Genomic DNA, 19,604 nt, shown 5'->3' on the forward strand with positions numbered 1-19,604 from the left:
GAAAATAATCAAAAATACCAAAAAAAAACAAAAGCATTTTTAATCATCCAGCCTCCTGTTCCGGACTGATTCATTCTTCATCTTAATAATGATGCTGTACTGAATCTCAGCGGTGCTATCAGCCGGTCGGGCACCTACACCTATATGAGTGGCTTTTTTCTGAGTATTGGGAATAGCTACTCAGCTGGGATGGATCTGCACCCCCTGCAACCCTGACCAAGATAAAGTGAAGGTAAAAATGAGAAGAAGTGGTATCTAGTTTAATTTATCTATTTAATCTGACAGCATTTCCACCATGCTGGAGAAAGCGGGAGTGTCTTTGTGTAAAGCTTGCTTGACTGTGTGCAGTGTTACTGATTCATAGCAGACAGGTTTATTTCCTTCTAGCATACAGTAAGAGTTAGGAGTTCGGTTTTTCCTTCCGACTTGTGCAGAGAGACAACTGCTCCATGTACTTTTTACATGGAAAGAGTGTGGTCAGATCAGCCCTGTTTATATGGGCACAGAGAATTATAATGTGCAAGGAGGAATTTGCAGGCCAGGCGGCATTATAGGACTTTCTACACCAGCAAATACAGCACCAGAGTCGCTGTCTTTATATGTTAGGCTTGAATGGGCACATGAAAGAAGCCAGGCCTTCTCATTTAATATCAGTACCTGATCGAGCGGCCACAAATCCCCACAGACACAATCCAACAAGAGTGCGACTCTACATTAACGGTTGGTTTTGGATTGAGGTATTAAACAGGCGTAGGATGTGGTGTCCACATACTTTTGGAAACGTTTTTTTCTGTGAAGTGTATCGCAAAACCGATCTCATATCGATCATCATATCGATATCGAGATAGAGTATCGATAGAGCTGTGTGTGTGTGTGTGCGCGCGCTCTGTACCACAGCGGTCCGCGCGCGCGCATGAGCTCGAGCAGACGTCAGTCGGTCAGTCAGTCAGTTTGAAATAACGGTCATTAGCATCGAGCTAACGGTTCAAAATCGATTAAAACTGTATTTAAATCTTCTAACTTTACAAATGTGTGATAATGTGATGATAATTCCGGTTGTATGTGTACTGTAGAGTTGGTTAGAAATGACAACTTCTTTATAAAAGCGATAAGTTTACCTCAGACACGGTAAGGTAACGGTCACTCAGAGTAACGCTGGTGTAACTGTGCAATTTTATTGATTGCGGTCCGATTGCGAAAGTGTTTTTCTCCTCAGTCCGGCACGACACACACCGCAGCCTGGCTTCATTCTCCTTTTGTTTCTGCACTAATCCACAGCGATACTCAGCACACAGTAAGTCATCGATTCATCCACGATTATTCTGAATAAACCCAGTAAAAAGTTCTAATGAAGCGCGTTCAGACGGTGTGAAGCGTCCAGGGTTCCTACAGAGAGGCCAGAGAATCAACACCGAGAGAACCAACACACACACACACACACACACACACACTCACACACACTCACACACACACACAGCGCTGATTTATTTCTTTATATCTAAATCTTTACCTGCTTTTCTCGAGTCCTCACACTGAGCTCGATCTTCTCCACACCAGCATCCACAATCACCTTATGAAATCTCTCCAGGATCCTCCATGATTGTATGAAGAAAGTTTTTTTCTTCTCCTCGCAGGGTTACAATGCACACCGAGTCAAAAAAAAAAAAGCTTCTCTACATCACATCCCACTTCCGGCCACTTGAGGAGGGAATGGAAGTGAGACTCCCCCGGCTTCGTCCCGAATCACACACTAGTGCACTCAGTGGTGGACTACAATCCACTAGAAATGCTCCTTCTAGAACAGGACACGTTCTTCAGTCCGCTCCTCTGGAAGGATCCTTGAAGATCCTGTGAAGAACCCGACACTAGGAGCACTGGGGCAGAAGTGGGCACGTTATTTTGGCACCCTGTTTAGTGTTTAGGGTGTGGTTTGGGATGTACCCGTCAGGCACCCTCTGAAAAGGTGCCAATCCACCTTCTGAAAGAATCCAAACTTACACACTGTCCTTACTGACAGAAACTGACTGGGCCATCATGCCACCTCTTGCACATATAGAGGTGTAAAACACTTAGAGGTGTACAGGAACAGGGTCCGACCAGTATCTAAACTGGCTTTATGTGTACATCCAACAAAGGAACTCAAGATGTTTAGGATTTCTTATGGCAGGGTTTGGGATAAAAAGGTGACTGAATTACCCACAACCACCTTCCATCCCAGTTCTTCATCTGCCTTTTTATGGTTAAAGTAACGTTTGCTTATTTTACAGAAATACATGGATTATTATTCATAAATTCACCAATAAATAAAACCATTAGACCTGCAGTGTTTTCAACCATAACACATTCTGATTGTATTTTAGGGAGAGTTGCTCTACAGGCATTAAGAATCACATCATTAGAGAAACACCAATCTGTTACCATTCAACTTCTTATTCCTCGTTTTCCTCATTTTTAGTTTGACTTCTCCCCTAACTGGCACCTCAGAGGTTCTGTAGATACAGATGTTCCTACATAAAGTAGAGTTCTTAATCCTGGTTTTCATCTAAAACCACAGGGTCACATGATGCTGACCTTTTGTAAAAACCTTCACCGTGTTTTCAGTGGTCAGCAGTAACATGACGGTGGAGTGAAGTGATGTTTAGAACGAGACTATCAGGAGGAATGTAAACACACTCATCTGCCTCAGTGTGTTTCAGATGCTGTTCCATAATTACTAAATCATTTACTAACCTATAAGTACTTCATTTCTTTATGCTTTTCACTGGTTATAACATGTGTTAGAAGTAATAATGATTTATACATGTCTAGTTTATTTAATCTAATTCTAATAAACTCAACAAGCATCTAGGCCACCCAAGCAGGGCAGAGCTTAAATCTGGTTCCTCACAAGGTTCCTTCTTTGTGATACTTAGGGACTTTATTCTTAACCAGAGACAAGACTGAACCTGTCTCACTGGGGCTGTGCTGCACCACAACTGTTTAATAAACAAAAAACGGGGCATTAATCACTGTTAGCTTTAGAGAAACCACACCGTTTTAATAAAGGTGCTACGCTGTGCTGCGTCTTCATTTCCCAGAATGCCTAAGTGACCCAGGCAGTTTGGTATGTTCTCCCAGTGTCTGCTTGGGTTTCCTTTAGATACTCCAGTTTTTTCTCACCTCCATAAAATTGCAGAGAATTGATTGGCTGCTCTGGGTGTGTGTGTGTGTGGCATTTCTACCTTTGCCCCTGGTGTTCCTGGGAGGCCCACTGCTGACCCACTGCGTCCCTGACCAGAATGAATACACAGAAAAAAAGTGTTTAGCTGGACACAGCGTTGCAGTGAACACGATTGTCCTGAAGAGGTCAGCAAATCTGTACAATCAACCAGAGAACTGCAGTCTGTTGGTGCCACCAGGGGGCAGATCGTTTATTCCTCACTCCACAGTTCTAACCCTACACTGCACGGCCAAAAGTATTCGGACACCTGACCGTGAACTTCCGAAACAAACACTAATAAAATAGAGTGACCTCTCAGATAAAATCGCAGCCGCTCCTTTGGGAAGCTTGTCAGTATGTCTGTGTATGGGAATTTGTGCCCCACAGCATTTGTATGGCTGGGCACTGATTGATCAGTTGGTGTTCCAGTTCATCCCAGAGCTGGTGAGTGGGGCTGAGTTCAGGGCTCTGTACAGGACACTGGAGCTTTTTCTTCACGTCTTTATGAACTTGCTCATGCTCATGAACAGGAAACAACCTTCCCTAAACTGTTTCTGCAAAGTTGGAAGCATGTCATTTCCTTTATATGATTTATTTATTACACCTGTTAGCAACCGTTGTGGCTGAAACTCATGAGTTCAGTAATTAGAAGGAGTGTCCCAATACTTTCTCTCCCACACAGATCTTTCTGTTGTAGTTTCTGTAGATTTGGGACGCAGCCCGAGAGCGTTTCTGCTGTGAGATAAGAGCGCTGATGCAAGACTCAACACGTCCAAGAATTCCGTGTCAGAACTGTGAGAGTAGAGAGCATGAGAAGGTTCAGTAGGTGAAACACCAGGATGGAACGTCGCTGAGATGTCACGTTCACCACCACATTACCTCCATGCTTTACTGAAAGGTTCCTTTGTGCTGAATGAAGGACCTCCGGTGTTAATCATCAGGTTCTACACGGTCGCTTCACATGGGGACAGAACTAAGTGAGGGGGTTCTGGGTTCTGGATCAGCTCTGACACTCTCAGTACTTTATATCATGGTAAAAACTTCTGGTAGTGGCAGAGCAGATCAGAAATGTCCTGGTTGATCAGTGTTAGGTTGGAAATTTGACCATGGTGCATCTGGATGTTTGAAGACGTAATGACTGAGCATATTTTTGGATTTTCACCTGAGCAGCATTTGGCTTTTCTGCACATAAACCTCTGCTGTGTAGTGTAAAGAAACGTAAGGTCAGTTACCTCACAGGTCAGGTCAGGTCAGTTACCTCACAGGTCAGGTCAGATCCAGAGATGACCTCAGAGAGAAAGTGTGAGAGAAACCTCCACAGTAAAACCACCACAAACAGTTCCCTCCTGTGTGTGAGTGAGCACTGACGATCCATTACATGATGGAAATGGTGGACGTGATGGAGATGATGGAATCAGGAACTTAGAATCATAATTCTGGGGAAGAAACCAGCAGTGATGAAACAGGAACTCAGCACCACCACAGAAACAGGAAGGACGTGTGTCAGAGAAAATACAGAACTACATCAGAGTCCAATCAGAGTTCTGGACGTGTAGTGGACGTGGTTCTGTTCTCTCTCAGTGCCTCTCTGTGCTCAGTCATTTCTGTTACAGGTGTGTGTACAGGTGTGTGTACAGATGTAAAGATGAGGAAGTTGGGCAGGTCCACACCCACTATTAACTAATACAGGGGATGATCTCAACTTTCACCACAGCTGAAACTGTGTGTGTGTGTGTGTGTGTGTGTGTGTGTGTGATTAAACACAATAAAAAAGCGGATGCCTCGTTATCACCATCTGAATCAATGATGATCGACATCCATGGAATGTAACATGCAACTCAATCATTCATCGGTCAGGAATCTTCATCATCATCCTCAACATCCTCAATATATTTAACATCCACATCATCCTCAACATCATCCTAAAAAAACCTTAACATCATCATCTTCATCATCAGGGCCAGTGGTAGCTCAGTGGTTAAGGTACTGGACCCTGAGCAAGGCCCTTAACCCTCAATTGCTCATCGTGTTCAGCTCACTGTGTAAGTTGCTTTGGATAAAAGCGTCTGCTAAATGCTGAAAATGTAAATCTTCATCATCCTTATCATCCATCCCAAAATACAAAACATCTTCATCATTCTCATCATCTACATCATCATCATCATAAAAATATGAAACTATAAACCTTTCCTCCTGAAGATTTTCCAGTTTGAATGTGATGATTTTGAAGCACCTCTGGTAAAATGTGAAGCTCAGGTGACTGTGGGCGTGGTGACCATGTTTTATTGTATTCACCGGCGACTGTTTGATGTTATTTCTACCTATTAAAATAATTTGTATGGATGCTTTTGAGACCTGCAGATGCGTACAGGAACACAGAGTGCTGTTCGGTTGGCACCGTCCCTATAAAAGGTGCAAAATGTACCTATTGTTGCTGGGGTGGTTCCCTGAAGAACAAAGAACTTATACATGTACAAAAGGTTTCTTTTAATACTGAAGGTACAAGATACGAGAGCCTGAGGGTGACACCCTGCTAACAAAAGAGAGCACAGACAGAGTGCATTCATGCCGAATTATCTTCCAGTGCTTTGTAGAGGAAGCCCGGACGTCCCAGAAACGTGTCCCTGCACGCCGAACACACCTCGCCTGGAGAAACCTTTCCTAATCTCACCCACCGCCGGAACGAGAGCAGGATCAGGAGTGAACTGGTCTAGCCTGACTCATAGTGCTGGAATGTGTGTGTGTGTGTGTGTGTGTGTGTGTGTTTAATTAACCCAAAGTTTACAGATTTTCTGTGTTTGTATTTAATTGAACCTTCAGTGTTTATGGGAGATTCCAGTCGTGTGTTTTCGACCGGACACACACTTGCGCAACAAACCCGCTGTGAGTGCAACATCCTGCAGGAAGTGGCTCGGGGGAAAGGCCGCCGCGCGCTGTCAGCATTTAATACAATCATGAGGTTTTGTAACCACAGCGCAGATTTCCTCGTGATTAATCAGGTAGATCATCAATAAATCTAATCATTCTCAATACAGATCATTTACAGTATTTAGCAGACACTTTACAGTACTGTGACAGTATACTGTCTAAGCAATTGAGGGTTAAGGGCCTTGCTCAAGGGCCCAACAGTGGCAACCTGCCCGTGGTGGGGCTTGAACCAGCAACCGTTTGATTACTAGTCCAGTACTTTAACCACTAGGCTACACCTGCCCTGGATCAGACCAAACTGCACATAAGAAATGATGCCAGATCATGAAAAGCTACAACAAACAACATTCTTTAGTCCTTATATATTCTTATAATAATTCTTTTTTTAACCATAAATAGCACCTTTTTAAACTACATTTCCCATAATGCCTTGCAATCGTAAGTCATTCATTTGTCCATTCACTGTCTGTCTTAGCACCTCTTCATTCTATTTAGGGTCACGGTGGAAGGCAGGAAACACCTTGGACAGGTCACCAGTCCATCACAGGGCAAACACACACACACACTGCAGTGTGTTATATAAAGCTTGCTTGGCTGTGGACAATCACATCAGTCATGTTAAAGCAACCTTTTATTCACATCTGATGGTTCTTGGATTACGTCCTGACAGGATGTACAAGCACAAGGTCACGGTTTAGGTTCCCAACTGTTCCGTGTCCTGTTTATTATAGTCACTCTAACCCTGATTAAATGGGCACAGAGACGCGACCAGCTCTAGTCATAAGTCTTCAAAAGAATGAATTAGAACTCTGAAGCTCTATTGTAAAGGATACGGGTTAGATTTCAGACTGAGGGCCAGCTGTAGCCTAGTGGTTAAGGTACTGGATTAGTGATCAGAATGTCGCTGGTTTAAGCCCCACCACTGCCAGGTTGCTGCTGTTGGGCCCTTGAGAAATCCCTTAACCCTCAAATGCTCAGACTGTATACTGTAACTGTAATGTAAGGCGTCTGCTAAATGCTGAAAATGTAAATGTAAAAATGATGAACGGTCAATGAGTTCATGACCTCAGATCATCTGTATCACAGTGACCAGGATGGAGTTCAGGACTCATCCGGTGATTTATGGTTCTGTCCTGAGATCTAAACAAGTTCACTGATGAACTGAAGGACCTGCTGTGGTTTGGTGACGTCAAGACTCTCAGCTGTTCCTCAGAGAGAAGCTGGACTTTAAAACCATTCGGATTGAGTCCTCGTGTGCCGATCTGATTCAGGTCCGATGAGAAGATCTGATGAGCTCTGATATATTATACAACCTGGAAGGTCCACATTCCTGAATCATAAGAGTTTCATTTTTCTCATAGCTGCTGATGATGAAGGTTATGGTTCACTGGTTATTGCTTCATACAATGGCTGTTAGTCATTGAACACTTATAGGCCTGTATCAGTTACCTAACAGCTATCTGTAAGAACTTTAGAACTGTGACAAGTCTGACATTCTTGAGATTCTTGGATCTTCTGGTGATGCTGGAGGCTCCTCTAGGTGCTCCTCACGGTGATGGTGGAGAATTTGTTGCGTCCACTGACATAAATAGTAAGAATTTAAATCCTACGTACATTTACTATTAATAACAAATTTTATATTGTTGTGTTAATAAAATAAATGTGGTACGCACTACTGATCCCTACCAACACCAAGGGCAGCACTACCTTAATGGGTAATGTACTGAAGTGATCAGAAGGTTGTTGGTTCAAACCCCACCACTTATTACTATGTTTCCCGATCTCAATGATTTAGAGATACATGATATCAGGTGTAATAAATTAATCATATGCAGGAGATGATGTGTTTCTGACTTTAGGGAAGGTCCTGTCCTGTTCCAGCATGAGAGCTCTATAAAGACATGAAGAAAAGCGTCCTGCACAGAGCCCTGACCTCAACCTTACTCAACAGCTCTGGGATAAACCGGAACACTGACTGATCAATCAGCACCCAGTCATACAAATGCTGTCAGGTTTTGACTGAATGAGCACAAATTGCCATAGACATATTTCAGAAGCTGTTGTTCTGGCTGGAAAGATCACATACAGGTCCCTCTCACTGTAAGATTTTATATCTAATCAAACATTTTTAGTACAACATACATAAATTATTTATGTTTTTTTGCTCTACTATAAAAGTACAATGTACTCATTTGAGTACATATTTAAATGTGCTAAAAGATTTAAGTTTAATAAACAAAAGAAATGACTTTTCAATCAGATTAACTTAAAAAAGTGAAGTTAAGGTAATTAAACAGAAAATCGCCCAACATTTACGTGTAAATCCGCCTTTCTTCAGTCTGCTGTTGGTGAATCAGGCAAAAATGATTTTCTTGTGTTCGGGTAGCCATTTGTTTTAACTTTTGTAACCTGTTGTTGCAAATTACTTCTTACTTTTCATTTAAGCCTTTTTGCAAAAGTAAACTTTTCTTTCTCCAATATCTTTTGTGAAGTGGAACTTTTGTTAAACTAAATGGACAAACATTTTCTTCCTGATTGTGCTGTTTTTGAGTAGCATGTACACCAGTCTGACGGGGTTTTCTCATCTCCCGTGTTGTACTTTACTTAACAATTTTGTTTAAGATAAATTATCTTCATGTTGACACTAAATAAATCATCAAACAGCGCTGCTTTATTTGCCGTATTTAGGCTACATGCTAGCATGCTAGCCTTCGTACGAAGCAAAGAGTGTGCTGGCCTGCTTTATTTTAATCCTTAAATGAATGTTATTAATGTTGATATTAATATTTTTGCTTTTTGTTTCTTTGTTTTGTTGTAGAGCTGCAGCCAAACGTTAAGAGATCAGCTGCTGTGTGGAACTGAGTTCAGGATCATGTTACTGTACAGAGCTGTTCGTGTTTCAGCAGAACTTTAGATACAGTCTGTAGAGTTTAAGATGTTCTCTTCACATGTTGTATTTCAAGTAAATACTTCTGAAGTGAAATAAAATAAAAATTATTGTATTATTCTGTCTGTTTTTCTATAAATGTTTCTAATTGATATTTAAAATGTAATTAACATTAAAACTAAGAAGAAATATTTTTTTTTTTCAATTGAGCTCAAGATAATAAGTAGAATTATTGGGAAAAGCAGTTAGTATAACAAAAAAATAAGAAAGTTTAATCATCTTGCCTTTAGCTGTAATAACGTCAGGTTGTAAGTTGTGCTAACTCAAGTTTTCATTATACAATACTTCACTTTTTTAAGGCAACCGGTTTCCTCAAATTTAGTTCAAAGTAAATTGAACTTATCCGAGCTCACAGTGTATTTTAATAGCGTTTGCTTTCATGGTCAGGTGGCCAAATAGCTTTGATTTAATTGATAATAAAAGTCAAAAATGTAAAATAAAATGTTTATAATTAATGAATGATGTTTAATTAAATGTAAGTAACTATAACGTGTTTTATTACTGGATTATTTTGGTGTTGTTCATGAACGTGCTGAAGCTTCTACAGTGTGAATAACAGCAAAAAGACACCAAGAGGATAACATCAACACTTCATTTATTTTCAGAAAGAACAATGAAATAAATAAACGTTTAATATTAATAACAATAAATAATCTTCAATAAATAACTTCAACATCACAGAACAAATATTCTTCATCAAACTCCACCAACACAAGGTCAAAAGTTCAAGTAGTGCACAAAGTGTTCAGTTCTTCATCATCATCATCATCACTGCTCTCCTCATCTTCATCATTACAGTTCAAGTAAACCAGAACATCAGATCAAGTCTAACTTCAAGTTCAAGTTCAGAGTCTGTGGTGGAGGAACGGTTCCTCAGTAGGTTCCTCAGTTCTTCACCCTGACTCAGAGTTCATGTTGGAGCATGCTGATCAGGGACGCTGAACATCTCCACCCTGGAGCCACGCAGCTCCTGGAACGTTCTACAAGTTCTTTAGATGTTTCAGAGTAGAAGAACTCTTGAGGATGGAACGTTCTTCTCTGCTGATGATAAAGTTCCTGGAGGAACCCTGTCCTCTCACTGCTCCGTACCCAGCGTGTGATAGACCGGGTAGAGCAGCGCCACCACGTACCCGTTGTTCCGGACGCTCTGCTGGATGTTCTGTGTGCGGTTGGTCCACGTGCTGCAGCCCTTCTCGGCGGACTGGAACGACAGGAACAGAGCAGGCGCGTGCGCACTCGCGTCTCCGGGTTCGGGCAGCGCGAGCGCGCCTGGGATCAAAGTGGCCGCCGCGGCTCCCGGTTCTGCGCCGGTCTCGTGCAGCTCCTCGTCAGCGCGCTCGGTGTAGATCTGCGCGAGCAGCAGCAGGCAGAGCGCGAGCAGCAGGCGCTTGGCCGGGCTCTTCTCTGCGGGCGGCAGGTACCGGCGCACGTTGGCCGGGTACAGGACCCGCCCTATCCTGCGCCTCTGCCGCGGAGGGCTCGTGCGCTGCTGCTGCTCCGGTAACGCGTCGAACGTGAACACCTCCGGCTGGGTGTTGCGCCTGGGTGCGGGCACGTGCTCGGGGAAGGTGAAGCTCATGGTGCTGGGTCTGGTGTAGCGGCTGGTGTACATGGTCCTGTAGAGTCACGCGCTCACGCTCTCGGTGTCTCGCGCTAGTGTGTCGGTGTGGCTCGAGCTGGCCGAGCTCGCGCTTTTATGGGGCACCGGGCCACGCCCACCTCACTGTCAAACCCAGGATTACTCAACGAGAAAAAATCCTCAGAACCTGAACATACTGTATATACTCCTATAATCAAGATTAGTACTCTATATATAACATCTATTACCCACAATTCATCCCTGAACATATATACTCCTATAATCAAGATTAGTACTCTATATATAACATCTATTACCCACAATTCATCCCTGAACATATATACTCATATAATCAAGATTAGTACTCTATATATAACATCTATTACCCACAATTCATCCCTGAACATATATACTCATATAATCAAGATTAGTACTCTATATATAACATCTATTACCCACAATTCATCCCTGAACATATATACTCATATAATCAAGATTAGTACTCTATATATAACATCTATTACCCACAATTCATCCCTGAACATATATACTCATATAATCAAGATTAGTACTCTATATATAACATCTGTTACCCACAATTCATCCCTGAACATATATACTCATATAATCAAGATTAGTACTCTATATATAACATCTGTTATATATACTCATATAATCAAGATTAGTACTCTATATATAACATCTATTACCCACAATTCATCCCTGAACATATATACTCATATAATCAAGATTAGTACTCTATATATAACATCTATTACCCACAATTCATCCCTGAACATATATACTCCTATAATCAAGATTAGTACTCTATATATAACATCTATTACCCACAATTCATCCCTGAACATATATACTCCTATAATCAAGATTAGTACTCTATATATAACATCTATTACCCACAATTCATCCCTGAACATATATACTCATATAATCAAGATTAGTACTCTATATATAACATCTGTTACCCACAATTCATCCCTGAACATATATACTCATATAATCAAGATTAGTACTCTATATATAACATCTGTTACCCACAATTCATCCCTGAACATATATACTCATATAATCAAGATTAGTACTCTATATATAACATCTATTACCCACAATTCATCCCTGAACATATATACTCATATAATCAAGATTAGTACTCTATATATAACATCTGTTACCCACAATTCATCCCTGAACATATATACTCATATAATCAAGATTAGTACTCTATATATAACATCTATTACCCACAATTCATCCCTGAACATATATACTCATATAATCAAGATTAGTACTCTATATATAACATCTGTTACCCACAATTCATCCCTGAACATATATACTCATATAATCAAGATTAGTACTCTATATATAACATCTGTTACCCACAATTCATCCCTGAACATATATACTCATATAATCAAGATTAGTACTCTATATATAACATCTATTACCCACAATTCATCCCTGAACATATATACTCATATAATCAAGATTAGTACTCTATATATAACATCTATTACCCACAATTCATCCCTGAACATATATACTCCTATAATCAAGATTAGTACTCTATATATAACATCTATTACCCACAATTCATCCCTGAACATATATACTCCTATAATCAAGATTAGTACTCTATATATAACATCTGTTACCCACAATTCATCCCTGAACATATATACTCATATAATCAAGATTAGTACTCTATATATAACATCTGTTACCCACAATTCATCCCTGAACATATATACTCATATAATCAAGATTAGTACTCTATATATAACATCTGTTACCCACAATTCATCCCTGAACATATATACTCATATAATCAAGATTAGTACTCTACATATAACATCTGTTACCCACAATTCATCCCTGAACATATATACTCATATAATCAAGATTAGTACTCTATATATAACATCTATTACCCACAATTCATCCCTGAACATATATACTCATATAATCAAGATTAGTACTCTATATATAACATCTGTTACCCACAATTCATCCCTGAACATATATACTCATATAATCAAGATTAGTACTCTATATATAACATCTATTACCCACAATTCATCCCTGAACATATATACTCATATAATCAAGATTAGTACTCTATATATAACATCTATTACCCACAATTCATCCCTGAACATATATACTCATATAATAAAGATTAGTACTCTATATATAACATCTATTACCCACAATTCATCCCTGAACATATATACTCATATAATAAAGATTAGTACTCTATATATAACATCTGTTACCCACAATTCATCCCTGAACATATATACTCATATAATAAAGATTAGTACTCTATATATAACATCTGTTACCCACAATTCATCCCTGAACATATATACTCATATAATCAAGATTAGTACTCTATATATAACATCTATTACCCACAATTCATCCCTGAACATATATACTCATATAATCAAGATTAGTACTCTATATATAACATCTATTACCCACAATTCATCCCTGAACATATATACTCATATAATCAAGATTAGTACTCTATATATAACATCTATTACCCACAATTCATCCCTGAACATATATACTCATATAATAAAGATTAGTACTCTATATATAACATCTGTTACCCACAATTCATCCCTGAACATATATACTCATATAATCAAGATTAGTACTCTATATATAACATCTATTACCCACAATTCATCCCTGAACATATATACTCATATAATCAAGATTAGTACTCTATATATAACATCTATTACCCACAATTCATCCCTGAACATATATACTCATATAATCAAGATTAGTACTCTATATATGACATCTATTACCCACAATTCATCCCTGAACATATATACTCATATAATAAAGATTAGTACTCTATATATGACATCTATTACCCACAATTCATCCCTGAACATATATACTCATATAATCAAGATTAGTACTCTATATATAACATCTATTACCCACAATTCATCCCTGAACATATATACTCATATAATCAAGATTAGTACTCTATATATAACATCTATTACCCACAATTCATCCCTGAACATATATACTCATATAATCAAGATTAGTACTCTATATATAACATCTATTACCCACAATTCATCCCTGAACATATATACTCATATAATAAAGATTAGTACTCTATATATAACATCTATTACCCACAATTCATCCCTGAACATATATACTCATATAATCAAGATTAGTACTCTATATATAACATTTATTACCCACAATTCATCCCTGAACATATATACTCATATAATCAAGATTAGTACTCTATATATAACATCTATTACCCACAATTCATCCCTGAACATATATACTCATATAATCACGATTAGTACTCTATATATAACATCTATTACCCACAATTCATCCCTGAACATATATACTCATATAATAAAGATTAGTACTCTATATATAACATCTGTTACCCACAATTCATCCCTGAACATATATACTCATATAATAAAGATTAGTACTCTATATATGACATCTATTACCCACAATTCATCCCTGAACATATATACTCATATAATCAAGATTAGTACTCTATATATGACATCTATTACCCACAATTCATCCCTGAACATATATACTCATATAATAAAGATTAGTACTCTATATATGACATCTATTACCCACAATTCATCCCTGAACATATATACTCATATAATCAAGATTAGTACTCTATATATAACATCTATTACCCACAATTCATCCCTGAACATATATACTCATATAATAAAGATTAGTACTCTATATATAACATCTATTACCCACAATTCATCCCTGAACATATATACTCATATAATAAAGATTAGTACTCTATATATAACATTTATTACCCACAATTCATCCCTGAACATATATACTCATATAATAAAGATTAGTACTCTATATATAACATCTATTACCCACAATTCATCCCTGAACATATATACTCATATAATCAAGATTAGTACTCTATATATAACATTTATTACCCACAATTCATCCCTGAACATATATACTCATATAATCAAGATTAGTACTCTATATATAACATCTATTACCCACAATTCATCCCTGAACATATATACTCATATAATCAAGATTAGTACTCTATATATAACATCTATTACCCACAATTCATCCCTGAACATATATACTCATATAATCAAGATTAGTACTCTATATATAACATCTATTACCCACAATTCATCCCTGAACATATATACTCATATAATCAAGATTAGTACTCTATATATAACATCTATTACCCACAATTCATCCCTGCATATAATTGTTATACACCATCAGAACCTGAACATATATACCCAGATAATAAAGATTAGTACTCTATATATAACATCTATTACCCATAATTCATCACTGCATATATACTGTATATATACTCATATAATAAAGATTAGTACTCTATATATCATTTATTACCCACAATTCATCCCTGCATATCATTCTGTTATACATCATTGGAACCTGGATAATATATACCCACATAATAAAGATTTAAACTATATATAACACGTATTACCCACAATTCATCTGAGCATATAATTCTGTTATACATCCTTCAACTCTAATCAGAACCAGGAGCACCAACCAAATTATTATTATACTACTATAACTATTATTACTATTATAACTATTATTACCATTATAACTAACCTAAAGTTTATTAGTAACTTCATACTAATAAACACAGTGACAATAATGACATTATTATTATTATTATTACTAATTATATACAGATATTATACATTGCTTGTATACTGTATTAATACTAGAGAGAGACCATCAGCCAGAACCTTGTGTGTATCCACATACTTGGCCAATAATTCTGATTCTGATGTAATGAATATTACATTAATAATTATTAATATTATTAATAAATTAAGATATATATATATAATAGTAGCAATATTATTATTATTATTACTCTTATTTTTTATTATTACTGTTTTATTATTGTTAATAATCTTATTATTACCGTTATTATTCATTCATTTTATTATCCGCTTATCCAATCAGGGTCACTGAGGCATGTTGGAGCCTATCCCAGCTTTTCAATGGGCGCAAGGCACACAGTAACCCCCTGGACGGGACGCCAGTCCATCACAGGTCAGACACACACACACACACACACACACCTACAGGGCAATTCAGTGTCTCTAATTAACCTGACTGCATGTTTTTGGACTGTGGGAGGAAACCCACACAGACACGGGGAGAACATGCACAACTCCACACAGAAAGGATCCGGACCGCCCCACCTGGGGATCGAACCCAGGACCTTCTTGCTGTGAGGCGGCTGTGCTACCCACCGATCCGCCAAATGTTATTTTTTATATTTTATTTATTATTATTGTTATCACTTACTCACCCACTACTACTAAACCGCATGTCAGTAGGTGGATTGGCAGCTCTGGCTTTAGGTTAGAATCTATGTGTATTAAATATAATTCTTTAACATTTTGTAAATTTCCTCCCAGGATTCACAGCGACCCACCATGACTGACTGTACGAGTATAATTATATTAGCACCCTGTCCGGACCCCCACAGACCCCCAGATCTGGTGTTTATATCAGAACGTTCCCTCGTAGCTTTTACTCCTGATGCTGCAGCTGTTAGCAGTCGGGCGTGGAGGTGGACGCTGAGGTGCGTGTGTTGACTTTAAAAGGATGTTCGGCGCTCCGTCTCCTCTTCAAACTGTTTACAGAGCAGAAAACCACTGCAACATCTGGGTAAGATCACACACACACACACACACACACACACACACACACACTCACTCACCATGCCAGGCTCACACTGCTACGCTAATCCTGCTAAAGTTCAGCCTGTAATGAGACGTCTGTGCAAATCTGCACCTAATGGAATAAGCTTTTCTATTAAATAACTTGCTGGTGGGTCACAGTGTCCAGTTCTGGTTCTGGTTCTGGACCGGCGGCTCAGACGGCGTGAGATGCTCGTAGCTGCAGTTCTGACCCTCGTTTTCTTTATTTTACTACGTCAGATATAATAAAGATCCATATTTACAGACTGCTGTGCCGCGTGGGATCAGTGAATCATAGGAATCACTCAGCGTGGGGAAACTCCAACCAGATCAGAGAGAATTCCTGGAGTCTCCATGCTAATCTGGCTAATCTCTATACATGTCGTGAACAGATTCCGTTCCTGGATGCTAATCTGCTTGCTATGAGCACCGCATACGTCTGAGTTACGTTAGCATAAAGCGTTTGGTGCCAACAGAAGCGGCGTCACACATCAGACCCCGGTGACGTCCTGGATGAGGAGGCACGTGTGGCATCAGAGGAACACGGTGAAGGTTTGAGCTGAGACGTAGCCGCGCCGCGGAGGCCGTATAAGGATCTCAGACCGAACGGACGAGCGTCTGCGTCTCACAGAGGAAATATTTCAGCAGACGTTTCTAAACTCGACCAACAATCAGTACAACTGCACAGATTTATGATAAGCTGATCAGAAGTATGTGGACACCTCCTAATTACTGAGTTTCACACTGAAGGTTTCACACACTTTACATTCTCCTCATTAGGAGCGTGTGTATCATACCAGTCATTCCTGCATTCCAAACTCTTCCTGTTCTGTAACTGAGTGATTAAATGATTAAGAATGTATTTTATTTATACACTATAAGCCTAAACTCATTCTCTAATTAGCACCACAATTCCTGAGGCCTAAACTGAACCAGTTTAAGATCCAGAGTTATTCTGGTTTGAAGGAGCAGTGTGAGGATCCACCGCTGGCTGGTGTCAAGAACTAGTGCCAGAGGGGCCCGACGCTGGTCTGCAGATTTTCTCTGGGGGTTTCAAGCAGTAGAGGAACTGGATATGACTAATTATTGAGAGAGAAAAAAGGGAGGACAGATTCAAGCTGGATTTACTATAAAAAGTTTAGGAATCACGTCAGACCTGAAAAAAACTTTAATTATTATTATTATGATTAACATTTTATTATTTCATTTTTAATGATTTATTATCATCACTATAATAATAATTATTTTTTAATAATGTTATAATTATATTTATTATTGATAAAATTGACAAAAATATTTAAATTTTATTTCTATTATTAGTAACGTTATTAATATTATTATTACTATTATTATCATCATTCATCTCATTATTAACATTATTTTTATTATTATTTTTATTAACATTATTATTGTTTAAGAGCCCTGACCTGAGCCCCACTCAACAGATCTGGGATGAACCGGAACACCGACTGATCAATCAGCATCCAGCCTTTTGTATTACTGAACAGGCACAAATTCCCACACACAGACAGAAGAGGGTCAGTTGTTGAGGTCACTCTGTTTTTGAAGCGGGACGTCCAACAAGCTGTGATGTACATTAACAGGGGGCGTTTACTTTTTCACAGCGCAGTAGTGGAGTAAAAGAGTCGTAGAGCAGAACAGAAGAATATTAAGTGATTATATAAATATAAAGGCTAGCATGAGAAAGCTATATAAAGGTTAGCATGTTCTCTCCATGATGCTAATCTGAACGCGTGTGGATCTGAGTCCAGCTCGCCGAGTGTTTTAGCTGAACTCTGCAGTTTGATCACAGCGTGGTCGCACCGCGTTCCTCCTCTCATGATGAGAGCATTCCTGAGGTGAACTCCCACAATCCTCGGCTTTTTTTATTGTGTTTCTGCTCCGGTGGGTTCCTCATTGTGCTGCAGCGCTCAGGCGTGACCGCCGTTCTCACAACTGAATCAGAACTAAACTGAAGCAGCTGAGCTCAGGAAGATCCTTCAACATCAGAAGCTACGTTACAAACACACACACACACACACACACACACTCACACACACTCTCACACACACACACACACACACACACACACACACACACACACACACTCACACTCACACACACACACACACACTCACACACACACACACACACTCACACACACACACACACACACTCACACTCACACACACACACTCACACACACACACACACACTCACACACACACTCACACACTCACACACACACTCACACACACACTCACACACACACACACACACATACACACTCACACACACACACACACACACACACACACTCACACACACACACACACACACACACACTCACACACACACACTCACTCACACACACACACACACACTCACACTCACACACACACACACACACTCACACACACACACACACACTCACACACACACACACACACACTCACACTCACACACACACACTCACACACACACACACACACTCACACACACACTCACACACACACTCACACACACACACACACACATACACACTCACACACACACACACACACACACACACACTCACACACACACACACACACACACACACACACTCACACACACACACTCACTCACACACACACACACACACTCACACTCACACACACTCACATACACACACACACTCACACACACACACACACTCACTCACACACATACACACTCACACACTCTCACACACACACACACACACACACACACACACACACACACACACACACACACACACACACACACACACACACCCCGAGAGCAGCGCTTCTGATCATCTGATTCAGCCTCCAGACTCACCACCATTCATCAGCAGAGTTTTATTATCTACAGTCGAAGCTCTCACGACCACCCAGCTTTAAACAGTCGATCAAAAAGGTTTAGAGTTCAAATCCCAGCTCTGCCATGCCGCCACTGTTGGGCCCTTGGGCAAGGCCCTTAACCCTGTCTGCTCCAGGGGCGTCATGTGATAACCGACCCTGCGCTCCGACCCCAACGTCCAAAAAGAACAAAGAAAACTCAAACTTCCACTTCATACTGAACGGTCTAAATGGATAATAATAATAACACTAATAAAAACAATAATAAATA

At 39.4% G+C, this 19,604-nt stretch overlaps 1 protein-coding gene and 1 long non-coding RNA gene across 4 annotated transcripts; one reads left to right on the forward strand and one right to left on the reverse strand.

The window, feature by feature from the left end:
• Positions 1-1,077: 1,077 nt before the first annotated feature.
• On the forward strand, positions 1,078-9,132 carry LOC134335162 (uncharacterized). 3 transcript variants are annotated; one of them, XR_010015551.1, is made up of 5 exons: positions 1,078-1,128; positions 1,217-1,294; positions 6,020-6,198; positions 7,987-8,227; positions 8,946-9,132. It is a non-coding gene; the product is annotated as an uncharacterized LOC134335162 (long non-coding RNA). The 3 variants fall into 3 exon arrangements; XR_010015552.1 differs by lacking the exon at positions 6,020-6,198 and having other exon boundaries at positions 1,119-1,294; XR_010015550.1 differs by lacking the exons at positions 1,078-1,128; positions 1,217-1,294; positions 6,020-6,198 and adding an exon at positions 7,230-7,718.
• A 537-nt stretch (positions 9,133-9,669) lies between these two features.
• ier3 (immediate early response 3) lies at positions 9,670-10,860 on the reverse strand. The gene has a single exon (XM_063018029.1). It carries the CDS (start codon positions 10,684-10,686, stop codon positions 10,150-10,152), a length of 537 nt encoding a protein of 178 aa, XP_062874099.1. The 5' UTR covers positions 10,687-10,860; the 3' UTR covers positions 9,670-10,149.
• Between the last annotated feature and the right edge of the window lie 8,744 nt (positions 10,861-19,604).

The sequence above is a fragment of the Trichomycterus rosablanca genome, chromosome 21 (assembly GCF_030014385.1).
Source record: "Trichomycterus rosablanca isolate fTriRos1 chromosome 21, fTriRos1.hap1, whole genome shotgun sequence".
Taxonomy (NCBI): domain Eukaryota; kingdom Metazoa; phylum Chordata; class Actinopteri; order Siluriformes; family Trichomycteridae; genus Trichomycterus; species Trichomycterus rosablanca.